The sequence below is a fragment of the Macrotis lagotis genome, chromosome X (assembly GCF_037893015.1).
Source record: "Macrotis lagotis isolate mMagLag1 chromosome X, bilby.v1.9.chrom.fasta, whole genome shotgun sequence".
Classification (NCBI taxonomy): Eukaryota; Metazoa; Chordata; class Mammalia; order Peramelemorphia; family Peramelidae; genus Macrotis; species Macrotis lagotis.
In genome coordinates, this window is record NC_133666.1 from 148,250,678 (window position 1) to 148,269,492 (window position 18,815).

Below are 18,815 nucleotides of genomic sequence, written 5' to 3' on the forward strand. Positions count from 1 at the left end.
AAGAAAAAAAAGGAAGGAAGGAAAGGGAGGAAATAACAGAAAAAGTGAGGTAAGGAATATATTTTTCCTCCCTGTTCAATTTTTGCTGTTCATTTGAGAGCATAATCAAGTGCTATTCATATGCTAGCTGCTATGCATAACTGGTAACAGCAAGATTAAACTTTAGGTGTTTTTTAAATTTTTAAAATTTTATTTAGATATTTTAGATAGTTTAATAGTTATCAGCAAACATTTCCATGCATAAAATTGACAGAAAAAAGGATGATATGTAAAAAGTGAATGTTCCATGTACTGCTTTTAAAAAAAAATCTTTGAAACATAGTAGGCATTTAATAAAGCCTTGTTGATTGATTGAATTTGTACTCCTCCTAGCTAGTACTATGCCACTGTCTATGCCATTAGACTGAGGATCACATAGGACTGACTGTTTATTTTGGTAGGATTGAATTTCTTAAACATTGATAGGGGTTGTATAGGGAGTGCTGTGGCTGGAGTAATGCCAAATCCTATCCTTAAGAAGTTTACAATCTAATGGAGGAGGTAACATGTAAACAGCTCTGTAAACACAATATATATATAAATTTTATACCCATATGCTCAGAAAGATATAGATGTGTAAATAACTATGTGCATGTGTATATATTTACATATATATATATATATATAGATGCACACATATGTATTTAATAAATGAGAGATAAATTCAGCAGAAAGGCACTAGAATTAAGGGAGATAGGAAAGATTTCTTATAGAGAGTAAGAGTTTAAGAGGGCAGCTAGCTGGTGCAGTGGATAGAGTACCAGCCCTGGAGTCAGGATGAACTGAGTTCAAATCTAGTGTCAAACACTTAATAATTACCTACCTGTGTGACCTTGGGCAAGTCACTTAACCCCATTGCCTTGAAAAAAAACCGAAGAAAGTAAGATTTTAACTGAGACTTAAAGGAAGTCAGGGAAGACAGAAAACAGTGATGAGAGTATTTCAAGGGAGTGTCTTGTGAGAGGAACAGCAACATCATTTTCAAAATGCTTGTGCATTATTTCAAAAGCAAACTTTATCCTTTAGAAAACTCAAATGGTTGAAAAAAATTATAAACTCTTGCTTTGAGGGTGAAAGTGAAGGAAACCACCATAAAGTCCTTAAAATAAATGAAGTTTGGTACTAATACTCCTTTGTTAAATAGGATAGAATTTATAACAATCATTTTCATTTTTTAGTTCTGATTAATTCGTTATCCTTAAGGCTGATTAATTTGTCATCCTAAAAAGAGTGACTCCATAGGTGACCATGAATATAGAAAAGATGTATGTGAAGTATAAAATAATATTTATACTGTTCATTTACACTAATTTTCCATAGCTGGAAACTTAGGTCTATCCTCAGTAATGACGACACAATTGTTAATCATTTCCTAGCCAGATACTTAGTCACAAGTTTCTGGTTACAAAGTGAAATCACTTCATCAGATTTAAAAGTGTTTCACTCCATACTGGACTAAGGTTCATTGCAATTTCTCCCTTCTAGGTTAAGCACATGGATATTTGCAGCTCTGTTTCCACTACTTGCTACCTCAAGTACTATTTTATCTGATTGTACTGAAGGTGGAAACTTCAGCCTAAAACTCAATGGCTGAAGGCTAAAGGAAAGTTCTGTTCTACTGTTCGGAGGGAATGAAGAGAGTAAGTAATTTTTTCCTAAAGAGAGAAATACCTATTCTCAGTAAAATTCAGTATTCTTTCTCTCCTTTAGATCTGTCTGTGTATATGTGTATGTTGTTATTGTTTAATAGTAAGGTAAAGTGAAAAAGATTCCCAGTCCCACCTCCTTTCTGTCTTTATGTTATAATTAACCTCTTGGTTTTAATAGATGGTTCTTTTTATGATTGTTCTTCAGATTAAAAAAAAGGGAATTAAATATCACATCTTAAACACTGGAATAACTGAGCTATTTTTAGTAGTGTTTAAAAATGATGTTCAATGAATTGCTTTTCTTGTAAATGGGAAGGTAATTGAAATGTCTTTATGCAGTAATGTGAGACTATTAAATAAATAGATCTAAAATGATATGACATAGATTAAAATTGTCTAAATCATCTTGTTTATAAATTGAAAACAGTTCCAGAAACAATTGGGAGGCAAAGTTGACCAGCCTTTGAAATACAAGACCATTCCATTTTTATTAACAATATTGTTATTTCATAGGCAAGTATTTTATACAATATGTTGATCATTTTTTTTCCTTGAGAACTTAGAATTTTTTTGGAAACAAATACAATACCAGATGGAAAAAAATAAGTATCTTTCTCTTTCTGGTCTTTGTAAAGGAATATTGAATGGGAACAGAGTAATAGTTTGGAAAATGATGATCATGATTTACTTTTACTAAGTAGTTTTGAATTTCTTCTCAATCATACTGGTCTTCTCATTTCATTTCAGTACAGTATAAGAGATGTTTCTTCCTAGTGTCTAGAAAAGTTCTCTCAGGAAATACCTGCTGATGAATTGATTTCTCTTGAATGTGGGAATATCCATAAGCAAAGACTTTATAAAATTATGTATATTTATGTGTTATATATTTCTAATCTATAAAATTAGTCACAGTCATTGTATAATAATTATTGAGCTGAGACAAGTAATAAAGAAATTAGAAGACATTTCATTGCCCTCATTAAAATGAAAGAGGTAAGATAGTATTACCATAAACAGCATGGAATGGGTTGGAATGAGATAAAGCAACATTCTGATTCCCTTTTGGAAGGCTTTAATCTCATTCATTTTTTTTTTCCTGAGTAGATAAAAAGTTATCTGAAGCACCATCTGTATAACTCCTCTTGGGCCGGCCAATACCTGTCACAAATCTTTCCCCATCACTACCTCTTATCTTCCACTTATAATGATAGCTAACCTTTATATAGCATTTTAAGGTTAACAAAAGTGCTATACATACATTATCTCATTTGATCCTGACAGCAGTATTGTAAGACAGGTGCTATTATTATCCTCATTTTATAAATGAGGAAATTGAAGCTAAGGTTAATGACTTTTCCAGGGTCACACAACTCATAAATGTCTAGAGTGGCATTTGAATTCAAGTCTCTGCCTTCAGATCTGGCATTCTTCCCTCACCTAGTTGCCTTTACTGGGGACATTCTCCTGTCTACTTAGCACTTCTTTCTCCTAGCTGACTTAAGCTTTGTGGAACTGGCATAACTAGAATTTGAACATTCTGAGTGAGGCAGAAATGTTTTAATGTTAGGGTTTGGCATCTATCTTTAGACAGTATCTACTATCTTTGAGGGTCTAATTTCCCAATTAGGTTGTATGATGCTTAAGAACAATCCAGAGCTATGTGAAACAGCAGATGTAATCTAGTCCAATTCCCCTCATTTTACAGATGAATAAACTGAGACCCAGGGAGGTTAAGTGACTTGCTCAAGGCACAAGTAGTAAGTATCAAAGGCAGGTAGGTGGGTGAGGTTCTTTCTGACTTTAGAACTGATGCTCTTTCTAATATATCATGCTGTCTCTATATTTCCAGTGCATTTTACTATCACAGGTGTTCAAAACTGTTTTTCAGGTACACTTGATTATCAGCACATGGAACCTTTGTGGGTGTGGAAGGTTGAAGTTAGTGATAGTGGATTTGAGAAGAGGGGAGTAGAGAGCAAGGGCTGGGCACCAGAACTCTAAGGTCAATTGACAGTTAATTTTGAAGGTCATGATCTTGATTTAGCATTTTTATGTGATAGGCAATTCTGAGAAGGGGAGTGACATGGTCTGTAATTTCAGCACCATGACAATGCTGAAAAAGGCTATATTGACCTGCCCAGGACAGACAAAAATGAGTAAGTTAGAAACAGAAAGTCTGGTATAAAAATTTCTGTTGCAGTAGACCAGTAACAAAGGGTTTAGATCTTAGACTGAGAGGGTTGGAGAAATATTAAGGGAAAGTAGCAGAATATGGTTATGAAATGGTACACAGAAGAAGCAAAGAATCATCACCCTACTGATTTTCCAGCCTCCCTTGAACTCCCCTTTTACATTTGCATACATGGTAATATATACATTCTTCAGGATGACATTAAAGTATCTCTGTGATCTGGCCCCAATCTGCTTTCCCAACCATGTATCCTTAGCTGTTTCCTAACATGAATCCTTCATTTCAGGAATGCTGGCCATATCCCTGTATTCCTATAAATTTGTCCTTCTTTAAAAAACTACAAATATTTTATTTGTCTTCCAATTATATACGATGGTAAAATTTGTGCTTTTTAAAAAAAGATTGCTGCCATCACCATATTATCCCATGTATCTCTTCCAATTCTCTTCACAAGAACCATTCCATTTGAGTATTTGTATTATTTTTTGAGAGGAGGAAAAACACAACTCAAATGATCAATACACTGACAAAGTCTGAAAATGTGAAATATATAAAACATATATGTCTACCTCCACTAAGTGGTGAGTTTGGGTGTCTTTTGATATCATTTTGTTCTAATCCCCCTCATACTTATATTTACTTTTGATTTTCTGGTCTATGGCTGGTCTCTCCATTTACAAATTGTTTTAGTTACTTCTTTTGTTGTTCAATTGCTTCAGTTACATCTGATTCTTTGTGACCCCTTTTGGGTTTTCTTAGAAACACTGAAGTGGTTTGCCATTTCCTTCTCCAGTTCATTTTACAGATGAAGAAACTGAGTTAACAGCATTAAATGACTTACCCAGGGTCACACAACTAGTAAGTGTCTGAGGTCAGATTTGAACTCACAAAGATGAGTCTTCCTGACTCCAAACCCAGTACTTTATTCACTATGCCACCTAACTGCTTCACTCTTCATCAATTCATCCAGATCTTTCCATGCTTCTGTATATTCATCATACACATCATTTCTTACAGCAAAATTATATTCCATTACACTCATAAACCACAAATTCTTTAGCCATTCTGCAATTGAAGAGCCCCTTTTATTTCCCATTTTTTGCTATCACAAAAAGAACTGTAATAAATTTTTTTCAGTATGTAGGAACGGCTTTTTTCCTTATCAATTGCTTCCTTGGGGGTATAAGTCCAATAAGAAGTTTCTGGTTCAAAGTGGATGGACTTTGTAGTCACTTGCTTTGCTAAATTCCAAACTTCTTTCCATAATGGTTGTACTGTTTCACAGTTCCACCAACAATTAGTGTGACAGCAAGCTCTTTCTTGACATAACTTCTATTATTGTTGATCTTTTTCCTTCCTCTTTCCTTTCTCTATATTCAAATCTTACCAATCCTTCAGATTCCATTTTAATTTCAACTTGATCAATGCTCTTCTTTCTCATGAGTCTTTTAGCGATTACTACCTCTTTCACTTGAAGATTCAATAAGATGCTGCTTATACCTTCTTCCTCTCCACAAAGGGGGCTTAACTGCTCTAAACTCAAGAATTTTGTAACTGACTTCAGTCTTTCAGGAAAGTGCATGATCTCTAAAAGAGGAATCAGGATCATTTTCTCACATTCTGTGGTTCTTAATACTTCCATTCCAGAGACTACAGAAGAAGGAATGGGGAAGAGAATAAGTCTTCCTATAGCTCCTAATATGTTCTAGCCACTGTGCTAAGTAAGTGTTTTTTACAAATATTATCTCTATTAGATCCTCACAACAACCCTGCAAAGTAGATGCTACTTTTATCATTATTTTACATTTCAAGAAACTGAGGCAAACAGCAATTAAGTGACTTGCCCATGATCACATAAGTGCTGAGAATCTGAGGCCATATTTGAAATAAAAGTTTCCTAACTCCAGTCTCAGAGGTTTATCTAATGTGCCTCCAACTTCTATCAGGAAGAATTACTTAGAGTTTAGGTTTTGGTTCATGTTTAGAGTCCCTTCAATGAGGGAAGTAGACAGGTATGTAGGTCAATCTATAAGACAACTATATCTTTTCCATAAAAAAAATTAATACACATAATATGCTTAAATGTATATTGACAGAAAACTTATGAGGTAGTAGCAATATCATAGTTACTGTTATACTATGTTAGAAGGTAGATTATGAAAACATCAGGACATAATAAAGTTTTTAGCTCTGATGAAAAGACATTTACATCATTACTCAAGCTCTTCATTGACCAATCAATTCTTTTGGGATCCAAGTCCTTTGGCAATCTGGGCCACAGCCTGAGCTTCTTGATGTCAGGCCTTAACCAAAAAAAAAAAGAGAGTACTTCCAATCCCTAAAACTCAGAAGGTTGCCTCCAAGACTGACAAATGTCTGACTTGAAACATTATTTGGCCACTTACTTCAGAGAAGGAATAAAAAATAGGGAATAAGCTAGGACTCTGACCCATGAAGGGCATATTCTTTAGCTTTTTTAAGTCCCTGCTGAGGGCCCTTACCTTATTCTCTCATGAGAGGAAAGTCTAATAAGAGGGAGAGCTGCTTTCCACAGTCTTGTCAAAAGAAGAGTGAATCAGAAACTTTGTCTCCTTTTAAAATGATGTAGACCCTCTCTCACCATTATCATAGAAGTAAGAGACCCAATAAGGGATCTATTTTTAGTTGTACTAAACCAAAACACAGCTAGAAGGAAACAGGACAGTTCTGAGCATATCTGAGAGAGATGGATACAATTTCCATTATACATGCATTAACATCTTGTCTTCTCAGCAGCTCATAGGCTCTTAGAAGGGAGGAGCCAGATCTAATATTCATTATTTTAATGCCTCTTATTCTAGAAACACATGTAGCATGAATATTCAATATTGTCAATGAAGGAATTAATGAATGAAACCAAAGGTAGTAGCCTTGCCTTGTTAAGTCTCAGCCAACTGGAATTTGAAGGCTGGTTTATCTCTTGAACTGTGGAGTTCTGGAGCTCTAAGTTAAGCCAATCATGTTTGTGAACTAAATTCCTTTGGTGGTGGTGGGGAGGGCACCTGGTTGCTTAAGGAGGAATCAGTGAACCCAGGAAGATGTAAAAAAGAGATCAACTTTTTAAAGCTCCTTTGCTAAACTGAGTATTATTAGACTGTGAATGATGCCTTTATTTCCAGTCTGGTAGAGATGGGGAGACCCAGTCTTTAAAAAAAAATAAGAAAGAAATGGAAAAAGAAAATGAATGAATTATAGATTAGATACTAAGGTCAAGATAGTCATAAGGTTAAAGGAGAAAATAGGGGACAGAGTGGTAAAAAATACTTAGAGATAAGAAAGATTACAAGACATAGTTTAGAAGGAATGTCAACACAAAGTTATATAGTTTAAGATGTTTAACCCTTTATGGTTATAGGAATTCTCAAAAAGTTAAAAGTTTTCCATAAATGTTGGCCTTAATAAAATAAAGGAAAAATGATTTCTTGAACCAGATTCACAAAATAATTTTTAGCTAAAAATCTTTTAAAAATTTTACAAGCCTATTTTTCGATAATGATTTTAGAAGATAATAATGAATTTCCACAGTTCTGGATTCTAGAAGCCAAGTGGCCTATGAAAGACAGTGTAATAGACTTAGAGTCAGGAAGACCTGAGTTCAAATTTAGTTTCAGATACTTTGATCTGAGGTGGAAAGAGCAATTTCCTGAACTGTAAAATGGGGAATAATAGTTCCTTTCTCCTGAGGCTGTTGTAAGGATCAAATGAGATAATTTGTACAAACATTTAGGATAGTTTCTGGGACATAATAGGCTTTTAATAAGTGTTTGTTTCCTCCTGTCCAGTTAGAAGGTTACAACTTCTATAATATTGCAAAGTATAGAAAAGTGCTGAATTCAGTGAGAGGTCCTGGAATCAAGTCCTAGACTGGTCATGTACTATTTGTGAAAACTTGGGCAAACCAATTACACATTGAGTCTCAGTTTCCCCTTTTAAATTGAAGGGACTAGAGTTACCTTCTAAGGTCCTTTCTAGCTCCAAATATATATAATCCTATATAAATATCTATTCTAATTCCAAGAGCTCAAAACCTTAGTCAAATTGATTTGGCAGATACACTGAAAACAAATTTTAAAACTTTGTCTGTATTTTTTCAGAGTTGTTAGCTTTGAAAAAAATCTGCTGTGCCTATTGATTCAGACAGTATCACATTCTGGAAATGTTGATTACAGAAGTAACAAAGTGCTCTTTCAGCATTTCCCTCAAAGAACCCACAGATATTTTATGGCTAAGTCTTGAAGAAACACGCCTGACACTAACCTTTGTGCTCCTTGTCTGATAACAGCCTGTTTATGATGTCTATGGGACTAATGTGGATAGGGTTAGGAGGTCTTTAAATTCATATATTTCTTGGATTAGCAATTCTTTCCTGGATGTTAAAAGGCTTGAACTTTGTCTAAAGTTCTTTTAAAGCTTCTCTACCTCATTTCATTTTGTTGTTTTAATTGATTTGTGAGGCACTGTGGTTTAATGGCTAGAGAATTGGCCTTGAATCCAGGAAGACAACTTAGATTCTGATTTGACCCATACTTACTATATGATACAGAGAAGTCAACTTCTTTATGATCTGAGATTATAAATTTTAAGAAGGTTCTGACCTGTACTGGTTTCTTCACTTAAAAATCCCCATACTAATGAAATCACAGGTCTAGATCTTATTTATTGATCAAGATAGGAGAAAAGAGGGAAAGCTAGTTGGCACAGTGGAAAAGCACCAACTCTTGATCAGGAGGACCTGATACTTCCTAACTGTGTGACCTTGGGCAAGTCATTTAACCTCATTACCCCACCAATACTTTAAAAAGATATAGAAATAGAATAAACAAAGTTTTTACAAATAATATTCTATAGCAGACTATATCTTATTTTTTTTTTAAGGCTGTCAGAATTAGATGACTCACCCATTTGAACTCAGATCCATCAGGGTCAGTACTCCATCCATTATACCACCTAACTGCTCCCTGAGATTAGATTTAAACTCAGGTCCCCCTGAACAAGTGCTCTATCCACCGCACATCTAGCTGTTCAAGATCCCACTGTATTTATTACTTGTTGACAATTTTTTTAAAAGTATTTTATTAGGTTAAGCAAAATGTCATTCCAAAGGCTCTCCTCCATCAAGGTTACTCCCATGGGTGTGATAAAATCATATAAGATTCCTTGAAAGATTTAATAGTTCGATGACCTTTGATTATTGTCAAGGAAGGTATAAAACAGGAAGAGGTATGCTCAGCAATGGTGTTTACGACTGTTCCTGAGGATGTCTAGTGCATATCAAGATTATTACTTTCCCAGGATTACACAGCTAGTACATGTCAGATGTAGTTTAAACTCTGCCTGATTCCAAAGGCAGCATTTTCTCCTCTCTCTCTCTCTCTCTCTCTCTCTCTCTCTCTCTCTCTCTCTCTCTCTCTCTCTCTCTCTTTCTCTCTCTCCTGTTTCCCTCTCTTTCCCCTCCCTCTTCTCTCGTTACATCCACATTAATAGGGTCTTCAGTGAACACACAGACAAATCACACACAGATATAGGGACCCCTCGGATAAAAGAAATTCCTTCTACCAATGTCAGTCCCCACCTTCTCTGCAACTCATAGTTTTAATTGCCAAGAGCAGTGTGACATGCCCAAGGTTACACAACCAGTAGGTGTCAAAGGTAAGGCTTGAACTCAAGTCATTCTGGCTCCAGTGATTGGGATTGAGACTCTTGGATTAAAGTTCTGGACTGTCTCCACTAGGGATTCATGGATGAGCTGAAAGCAATTGAGATCCTTTTCACACTAGCTTCAGTTGAGTCCAGTGCTGAGGAAACAGGGAAGAAAAAAATCCTTCATCATGAGTTAGGATTATGGCAATCTTTCTTTTATTCAGATAACTTTTGTTTATTAGTATTGCAAGCAATTCTGTAACAGCTGTATACTTAAAAATAGCTTACTCTCACATAAGGTAGGGAATTCCACTACAGAACATTGGTATTATATTAATTCTTAATGTTCCTTAGACAACAGAAATCTTAGTGTGGTATACTCCCATATTCTAATCTTGGATAAGCATTTAATCTTTCTGAGCCCCTGTTTCTTATCTTCAAATTGGGAGAGTTGAAAACTAACAACCATATGAAAGATTGGTCCAAATAACTAATAATCATAGAATGTAAATTAAAAATAACTCTAAAGTGTCACTCACATCCAGCAAAGATTGCCTAATAGGGAAATAATCAGGGTTGGTAGTGCCTTGGAAAGACAGAACTGTGGTGCTGGCTAAGTTATTTGGTTCCAAAATTCTGGAGTCATTTGGGATTCCTCTAAAAATAAAAAATAAAAATCAACAACAGCAGCAACAACCTAAAATGTTCCATTTGACATAGAGATTCCATTGCTCACAGTCAAAAATAAAAAGGATAGTCAGATAAATCATGTACATTCCTATATTATATATTTTTAAATATATAGATATATATCAGCAATTTTTGTGCTGGTGGCAAAAAAATACTGAAAAGAAAATAAGAGAGGAAGAAAATGTTGAACTCAAAATTAAAAAAAAAATTAAAAATTATCTTTACAAGTAATTGGGGGAAAATAAAATTTTAAAAATCTTTGTTACCATTGGAAAGATACACACACACACACATATACATATATGGTATACATAAACTTATATATATAATATATAGGGAGATGGGAGGAAGATATTTAGTAGGTAGTGGGATAGTGATGAGAAAACAAAAGGTAATGCTATCTAACATGTAACATTTTGATCGAAGTTTGCAAAGTGCTTTATATTATATATTATATAATCTTATTTGATAGCCTCAAAAGCATTGTAAAGTAGGGGCTCCATTTTACAGATGAAGGAACTGAAGCTAAAAGAGGTTAAGTGATTTTCTAGAACCTTTTTTTATTTAAAAAAAAGTGCGTTGACTCTAGTGGTTCTCTAGAAACAGCTCCATAGCATATTTCTGATTGGTTGATAAATAGGCATTCTTGGGCTTCAAGAAAATGATGGTGAGAGTTGTAAAGGTATGTGAGAAATTTCTGTCCATTTAAGATCTAGTATGGCCCATTAAACTTTGGGCTTTTTTTTTTGTGGCATGGAGCCTTTTAAGATTGGAAGCACAGTATCTCAGAGTGATAAAATTCTGCCAATTTTTTTTAGCATATACATGGCCTTAGGAAACCCATTGGGATTGATGTATGTAACGAAAAGGGGTATATTCCTTCATTCCCTCAGCAAGTATTTTTAAGTTCTTATGATGTGCCAGACACCAAAGACAACAATAATAGCATTATAATTTCTACATTCTAAGCTCTATTACCAATTTACTTTCTGATCTCAGGCAACTCGTTCTATATTGCTTTAGTTTCTGACCTTTTTTTTTTTTGCAAGGCAAATGGGGTTAAGTGGCTTGCCCAAGGCCACACAGCTAGGTAATTATTAACTGTCTGAGGCCAGATTTGAACCCAGGTACTCCTGACTCCAGGGCCAGTGCTCTGTCCACTGTACCACCTAGCCACCCCTAAATTTTGCTTTTTGTAGCATGGCAAACATCAACAAATATGAGTATTCCCCATACAAAGAACAAAAAATAGAATTTCATAAGAAAGCATGAATCTCTTCTACATAAGCTTATTATTTTTGTTTTTTAGAAAATCAACCAGGTAGCACAGTAAAGTCAGGAAAATGAGTTTAAACCTGATCTTAGACACTTGCTAGTGTGTCAGCCTGAGTAAACCACCTGACCTCTGTTTGCCTCAATTTACACATCTGTAAAATGGAGATAGCAATAACACCTACTTCCCAGTATGGGGGTGATTTAATGAGATACCATTTGGAAAACATTTTGTAATCTGTAAAGGAGTACATTAATGTTAGCTATTATTATTTTTTAAAATATTTCAAATTTAGTATCTTAGCTTATATGTTACATACCTTGTCTGTGTCTCTATTCTGAACTTCCTTCAGCTGTCTTCTGTTTATAATTTTAATGACGCATTAATGACGCATCGGCTCTTCTTTCTTTTCTTCTTTTTTTTGGAGGGTCACTATTACTATTTTTTCCTTCACCAATAATTCTCCCTCCAAATTACTAACACTAAAGATCCTTCTTTGTGGTAAATAAGGATAGTCAAGTCAAACAGATCCTATTTAAACTGAACTTCCTGCATCCCCAGGATCCAAGAGGGTCCTGAGGCTGGGGGGTGGGCAGAGCAGCTGTTTTGTGGTAGAACTATCTAGAGGCTGCTAACTTCCATCTCTGGATATCCTTAAATCATATCTATATAAGCCAATGAGTTGTCATCCAACTCTTTGTGACCCCATTTGGGATTTTCTTGGCAATGATACTGGAGTGATTTGTCATTTCCCTCTCCAGCTCATTTTATAGATGAGGAAACTGAGGCAAAGTGACTTGCTAGATTTGAACTCAGGAAGATGAATCTTCCTGACTCCAGACTGTATCTACTGTACCACCTAGCTGTGCCACAAGCCAGTGAGTATGCTCCATTTGTCCAATGGCAGGGAAACCTCTGAACTCAGTAGTTCTGACCAGAGCACGAGTCAATATATATATAAGAAGTGTGTACTGTCTGTTTTCTACGTGAGTCTCACTTTAAGGTTTTCAAGGCATCTCTCTCACAATTCCCCAATTTACAGATGAGAAATCTGAGACTCTCTTCTGTAGTTAAGTGACATTCCCAAGAACATTTAGTTAGTTGTTCTGTTTGGGGGAAATGGGGATAGGATTGGGATAAGGGTAAAGTTGAAGGCATTGACCACTGGGAGATTCAATTGTTAAGTTCAGATCACAACCAGAGCAGGACCTGATGCTGAGCCAAAGAGCTAGTGAAGTACAGCTCTCATAGCCTACTTTTCTCTTTCTTATTTCCTTCTCTTCTTGACTCCTTTATTCTCCCCCATCTCACTTTCATCAGGATTGGGGGTATTATATATTATATTATATTATATTATATTATATTATATTATATTATATTATATTATATTATATTATATTATATTATATTATATTATATTATATTATATTATATTATATATTATTAAATATGGGGGTAATCAGAGGGGCTTTAATAGTCATTAAAGGATATAATCTCAGTTATTAGATTGAGAAATATTCATCTGATGTTTCATATGAGTATTTTAAAAACCACCTTTAAACCTCTGTCACTCTGTCTTTGAGAAAAATATTGTCACTTTCATTTAAGCCATAGAGAATATGATTTTTGAAAGATGACTCAGACAAGAATTAGTAGTATTTAATTGCCTGACTTATTGATAAATATGAGAGGCAGTATGATGTAGTGGATAGAAACAATTTGTGTTCAGTTTAGCCTCTGACACAGACTTACTATGTGATCCTGGGGAAGTCACTTAACTAATCAGGGACCCCCAGGCAACTCCAAAGGCTCTAAGTTGCAGAACCTTTGCAAATCTGCATTGTTAGAAATTCATTCTCACACACTGTTGAAATTACAATTTTGGGCTACCAACAACAACAAGATGCTACTGCTGATGATTCAGAGAGGTAGCATCATTCATCGAATAAAGAATTAACCTTGACTTCCAGAAAATATATTCATATCCTGAATCTGACTAATGTTAGCTATCTGACCATGGACAAGTTATTTGACTTTCTGTATCCCAGATAACTTTTTAAAGTCTTTATTACCGGGAAGTTGCCTGTTGCATTAGTGGAGCATGTTTTCCTTTAAAGTCTTCCCTCATGGAAGAAATCAACATCCATTCAAAAATAAATTGAAATAATCTGGTTTTTGTGAACTCATCCAACCTTTCTGGAGAGCAATTTGGAACTATGCCCAAAGGGCAACAAAAATGTGCATACCCTTTGATCCAGCAATAGTACTACTACTGGGTCTATACCCTGAAGAGATTATGAAAAAGGATAAAAACATCACTTGTACAAAAGTATTCATAGCAGCCCTGTTTGTGGTGGCAAAGAATTGGAAATCAAGTAAATGTCCTTCAACTGGGGAATGGCTTAACAAACTGTGGTATATATATGTCATAGAACACTATTGTTCTATTAGAAATCAGGAGGGATGGGAATTCAGCGAAGCCTAGAGGGATTTGCATGAACTGATGCTGAGTGAGATGAGCAGAACCAGAAAAACAGTGTATATCCTAACAGCAACATGGGGGTGATGATCAACCTTGATGGACTTGCTCAGGGACAATTTAGGGCTGTCTGCGATGGAGAATACCATTTGTATCCAGAGAAAGAACTGTGGAGTTTGAAAAAAGACTAAGAACTATTAACTTTAATTTAGGAAAAAAAACCCTGATATCTTATTGTCTGACTTTATGTTTCTTCCTTAAGGATATGATTTCTCTCTCATCACTTTCAGTTTGGATCAGTGTATGCCATGGAAACAATGTAAAGACTAGCAAATTGCCTTCTGTTGGGGATGGGGGAGGGAAGTAAGATTAGAGGAAAAATTGTAAAACTCAAAATAAATAAAATATTTAAGACAAACAAAAAGATCTACAGTTAAAAAAAAAGAAAGAATCTGTTTTTGTGCAGTCTTAAGGAATTAAAATGTGATATAAGGTCCAGGTTAAGGGTGTTTCCCAGAAAAAAGTTAGATATTTTTTGTGTCTAGGGTCTCTCCAAAATGGATTAATGAAGTCCTTTCTAGAAAAAACTATTCAGTATATAAAATGGATATCAGGTATAGTACAGCTATATCTTCCACCACCAAAGAAATGCTTAGAACATAAAAGATTCATGAACACTTTTTTGTATATGTTTGAATATAATAATAATAATAATAATAATAATAATAATAGCAATAGCTTATTACAGCTTCCCACATTTTATTTTAGTATGATTTAATAATATGCTTATTGTTTAATTTTATTATTTTTAAGAGACAGTTGGGTGGACAAAGCACTGAACCTAGAATCAGATAGACCTGACTTCAAATCCAGCATCAAGTATTTCCAAGGAAATTTGGCTTCATTAACTGCTGTTTGCCTCAGTTTCCTCATCTGTGGAAAGATGTAATAAAACAAAAGCACTCCAACATCATTGTTATCTCTCCCCAAAGTGATAGGACATCTGTGGGACTGCTGAAGACATTTAACTTCATTTGCTATCTGAGCAATTCAAAAAGTCCAGACTTACTGGTGAGGTAGGCTTTGGCTCTTCAAGCCTACCTAGGTTCAGGATGGGTCTCAGTGATTATCTTTTCCTCAAAGAAACAATGTTATTATAGGAATCACATTCTACCAGATAGCTGGAATCAACTCATGAACCTAAGAACTGTTGAACTCCCAAGGTTAAGGTTGGCAGACTCCATGTTTGTTGCAGGTTGTACACCTGTGTTCAGGGAAGAACAACCAAGCAGATGAAATGCTCTGAGGAGATTTGGGGATATAGACTCTCATAGGCAAGTCCATATTCCAGAAGATCTGTGATTGTAACTATCACTGACAGGTAAGAGGGAAAATTTTTTTTCCCTTTCACTGGAATTTGAGTTGGAGCCCCTCAAAACTCTTCTTATATCCTATTGGGGTGGGAAGAGGAGAAAGGGGGATGGTACTCTGAGAGAGTCCATCACTAATGATACTAGCTAATCCTCTTTGATACCACACTAGTCAGAGATACCAAGACACCATTCAGGGGTTGCTGATTTGTGCATATGAGTCCTTAGCAAGGGACCAGGTCCATGCCCAGTCCCATGGGGAAGGGCTCTAATTCATTCCTGCTTCAAAAATTTCACTGTTTTTTTTTTGTCAGTGCAAGTAATTTCACCAGGTATAGCTTTGATGGAGCATGTTGATCTCTGTTGAAGTTATATCACTATAATACCAAAGTTGATATCTGGTTTCCCCAACCCTCCAGCTCTTCAAACCTCTGAGAACTGCAATTCTCACGGGTCTCATTTGTGTCTAAGTTTCAAGGAGAAAGGAAAAGAAGGGAAAAGAGGGGAAGTATTTAAGAAACTGGAGACAGTTGTCACAGCCAATTCTTAAATCCAATTTGGAGAAGTAAATGCAGCTTCCATTCTCTAGCAATGAAGGCACCAGACTGGAAATCCTTAGTGACAGTAATTCCAGACTAGATGTTTGGAAACTTAGTCTTTTGGACCAACTGGTCTACTAACTAGCTGTGTAACTTTGGCTACAATTCCTGACCTTCTGGGCATCATGTTTCATAATTTATAAAATGAGAGGGTCTGACCTTAATGATTTCTAAACCTCCATTTATCTGTGAGTTTTAATAAGCAGTAGCAGAGAAATGTGGTATGCAATTAGTAGGTGTATCCTTTCACCATGCAGGAATTTAATGGGACATCTGGGTTCTGGCCTGGCTGTCCCTGCCATGATATGGGTGGACCGTCCTTGTTTTATCATTAATAAAAATAGTAAGAATCATAATAGCACCTTTTGTTTGCCTAGTTACATAGCATTGCCAAGGAATTTGGAATCTGCCAGGGCATCTCTTTAGAAACCCCTTGCCTCAAGCAGTCTCTAGATTAAAGGGAAGAATGCCTTCCGAGTATTTGGGAAGATTTCAGGTCTCTACCCTTTTACTTTTTGGAGCTTTATTTTCTGATTCATCTTGGACTTGGAGACAAATAAAAAAAGCTAAACCAAATCCTGAAATGTGAATTAACAGAAAATTTTCTTGACACCAAATGAACTATGGAGCTATATACTTTACTTGTCTATGGAGTTGGAATGGTCCCAGATCCTGTCTGGGGTGAGATTGAGCTACGGGTAAGGACTAAGTGGCCCCAGGTGTGAGGATTGACATTGGGCAGGGAGCCAGGCATGTCACTGGGTGTCTCAAAGGCAGGCAACTTTATTTTTTGGCTCCCTTTGAGAATGTGTCTCTAGTACGGCTTGCCAGAATAAAATAAAATTATGTTAAGCAATCATTGCTCTGTAAAACTCTTAAAAGGTTTTTTTTTTTTTGTTGTTCAGTTGTCTCTGACACTTCATGAACCTGTTTGGGATTTTCTTGGCCAAGACACTAAAGTGGCTTGTCATTTCCTTCTCTAGTTCATTTGACAGGTGAGAAAACCAAGGGAAAGAGAGTTAAGTGATTTGACCAAGATCACAGAGCTACTATGTGTTTTAGGCTGAATTTGAACTCAGATCTTCCTGATCCCAGGCCAGGTTACTTTTATCCACTGTGCCACCTAGCTGTTCATAAAAAAAAATGTTGCAGCCCTTTCCAGTTTTGGAAGCTACCATTCTTGAACTTCTTGGTACAATAGTTAATCAAATTATCACAGAACTTGAAGGCATCATCTTTTCTTTACCCAAGGTCATATTCCAAGAATCATTTCCTCCTATTGAAGATATGTTGATAAATAAATGTGGTGTGAAATAAACAGAGCCAGGAGAACACTACAAAATCAGTACAGTTATTGCACCAGAAAAGAGTAGTGATTCATTCAGCTTAGATCAATGTATACCATAGAAATAATGTAAAGACTAACAGACTGCCTTCTGTGGTGGAGTGAGGGGAGGGAAGCGAGATTAGGGGAAAAATTGTAAAATTCAAATAAATAAAATATTTCTTTAAAAAAAAAACAAAAGAGTAGTGATTGCGATGACCAGCCTTGGCTTGGTGAAGATATGAGCATCTTCTTTTTTTTTTATTCTCTAGCAGAAAGGTGAGAAACTCCCTCATGACAGAGAGGTAGAGGACTAGAGGTACAGAATAAAATATAATACTTTTTAGACATGGAGTAGCTTTGTTTTTCTTTGTGATAATTATTTATTACAAAGAAGAACTTATTTGGCATATGTGTGCTTGTGTGTCTGTGTGTGTGTGTGTGTGTGTGTGTGTGTGTGTGTGTTGTAGGTATGCTAGTGATGCAAAAAAGAAGAAAGAAAAGATTATGAAAGAAACATTTCTAAAGTACACAGAAAAGAGAGGAGTGGGGCTTAGAAGGGGTGAGGTTAGGGCAGCTAGGTGGTACAGTGGATAGAGTACAAGAAAACCTGAGTTCAATTCCTATTTCAGACCTCAGTAGTTGACCTTGGACAAGTCATTTAACCTCTGATTGTATCTATTTCCTCAACTAAAAATGAGGATAATAATAGCATCTACCTCCCAGAGCGATTGTGAAGATCAAATGAGATAACAATTATAAAGTGCCTAGAAAAATAACAGCACACAGTTTTAATGTTGTTTTGTCCTTCATTCTCTAAGAAGACCAAGACATCAGGGAGGTGGTGCCATTACATGCCAGTGAATTGGATTTGAGTGAGGAGGTGCTGTGCTAAGTAACCAGCCTCACTTCCTCCTATGGAGCCATCTAGGTCCAGTGGCCAGATATAGATCAGATATGAACTGGACTATGGTACTGTATTTGAGGCAATCAGGTTTAAATGACTTGCTCAGGGCAGCTAGGTGGCACAGTGAATAGAGCACTGGCCTTGGAGTCAGGAGTACCTGGGTTCAAATCTGACCTCAGACACTTGATAATTACCTAGCCGTGTGGCCTTGGGCAAGCCACTTAACCCCATTGCCTTGAAAAATCTAAATGACTTGCTTAAGGTCACATAGCTAGAAAGTATCAACAAGTGTCTGAGATCAGATTTGAAATCAGACCCAAACTTCTGATAGAGTGTAACACATAGATCATGGATCTGTCTAGCCAGACAGAAGTAGATGAGTACAAGGTCCTTAATAAATGTTTTAGTTGAATGAATGATGCATATATTCGACAAGATCATTATTGGTAGTTACTTTTTACTGTATACTTTTCTGGGGGGAATATACTAATGATTGTGTTATGAAAAAGCAAAAGATCACTAAACTTTATTTAAAAAAAAGAAATTATCTACTCTTTCTTCTGAAAATGTGTCTGTTGGAATAGGAGTGAGAATTATTTTAGTCAGTCAGCTAAA

General features: G+C 35.8%; 1 protein-coding gene across 3 annotated transcripts in view; it reads left to right on the forward strand.

The window, feature by feature from the left end:
* Positions 1 to 1,490: 1,490 nt before the first annotated feature.
* The window catches only part of TRPM6 (transient receptor potential cation channel subfamily M member 6), a 225,809-nt gene continuing 208,484 nt past the window's right edge, over positions 1,491 to 18,815 (forward strand). The window contains exons 1-2 of one of the 3 annotated variants that reach the window (XM_074206652.1): positions 1,491 to 1,679; positions 3,394 to 3,445. Coding sequence is in view for 1 of the 3 variants with exons in the window: in XM_074206650.1 (XP_074062751.1) it covers positions 1,671 to 1,679 (9 nt within the window). In the remaining 2 variants the exon portion in view is untranslated. Of the gene's footprint in view, positions 1,680 to 3,393; positions 3,446 to 11,708; positions 12,400 to 18,815 lie in introns of those variants that run through there. The other 2 variants (XM_074206650.1, XM_074206654.1) reach the window with 2 other exon arrangements.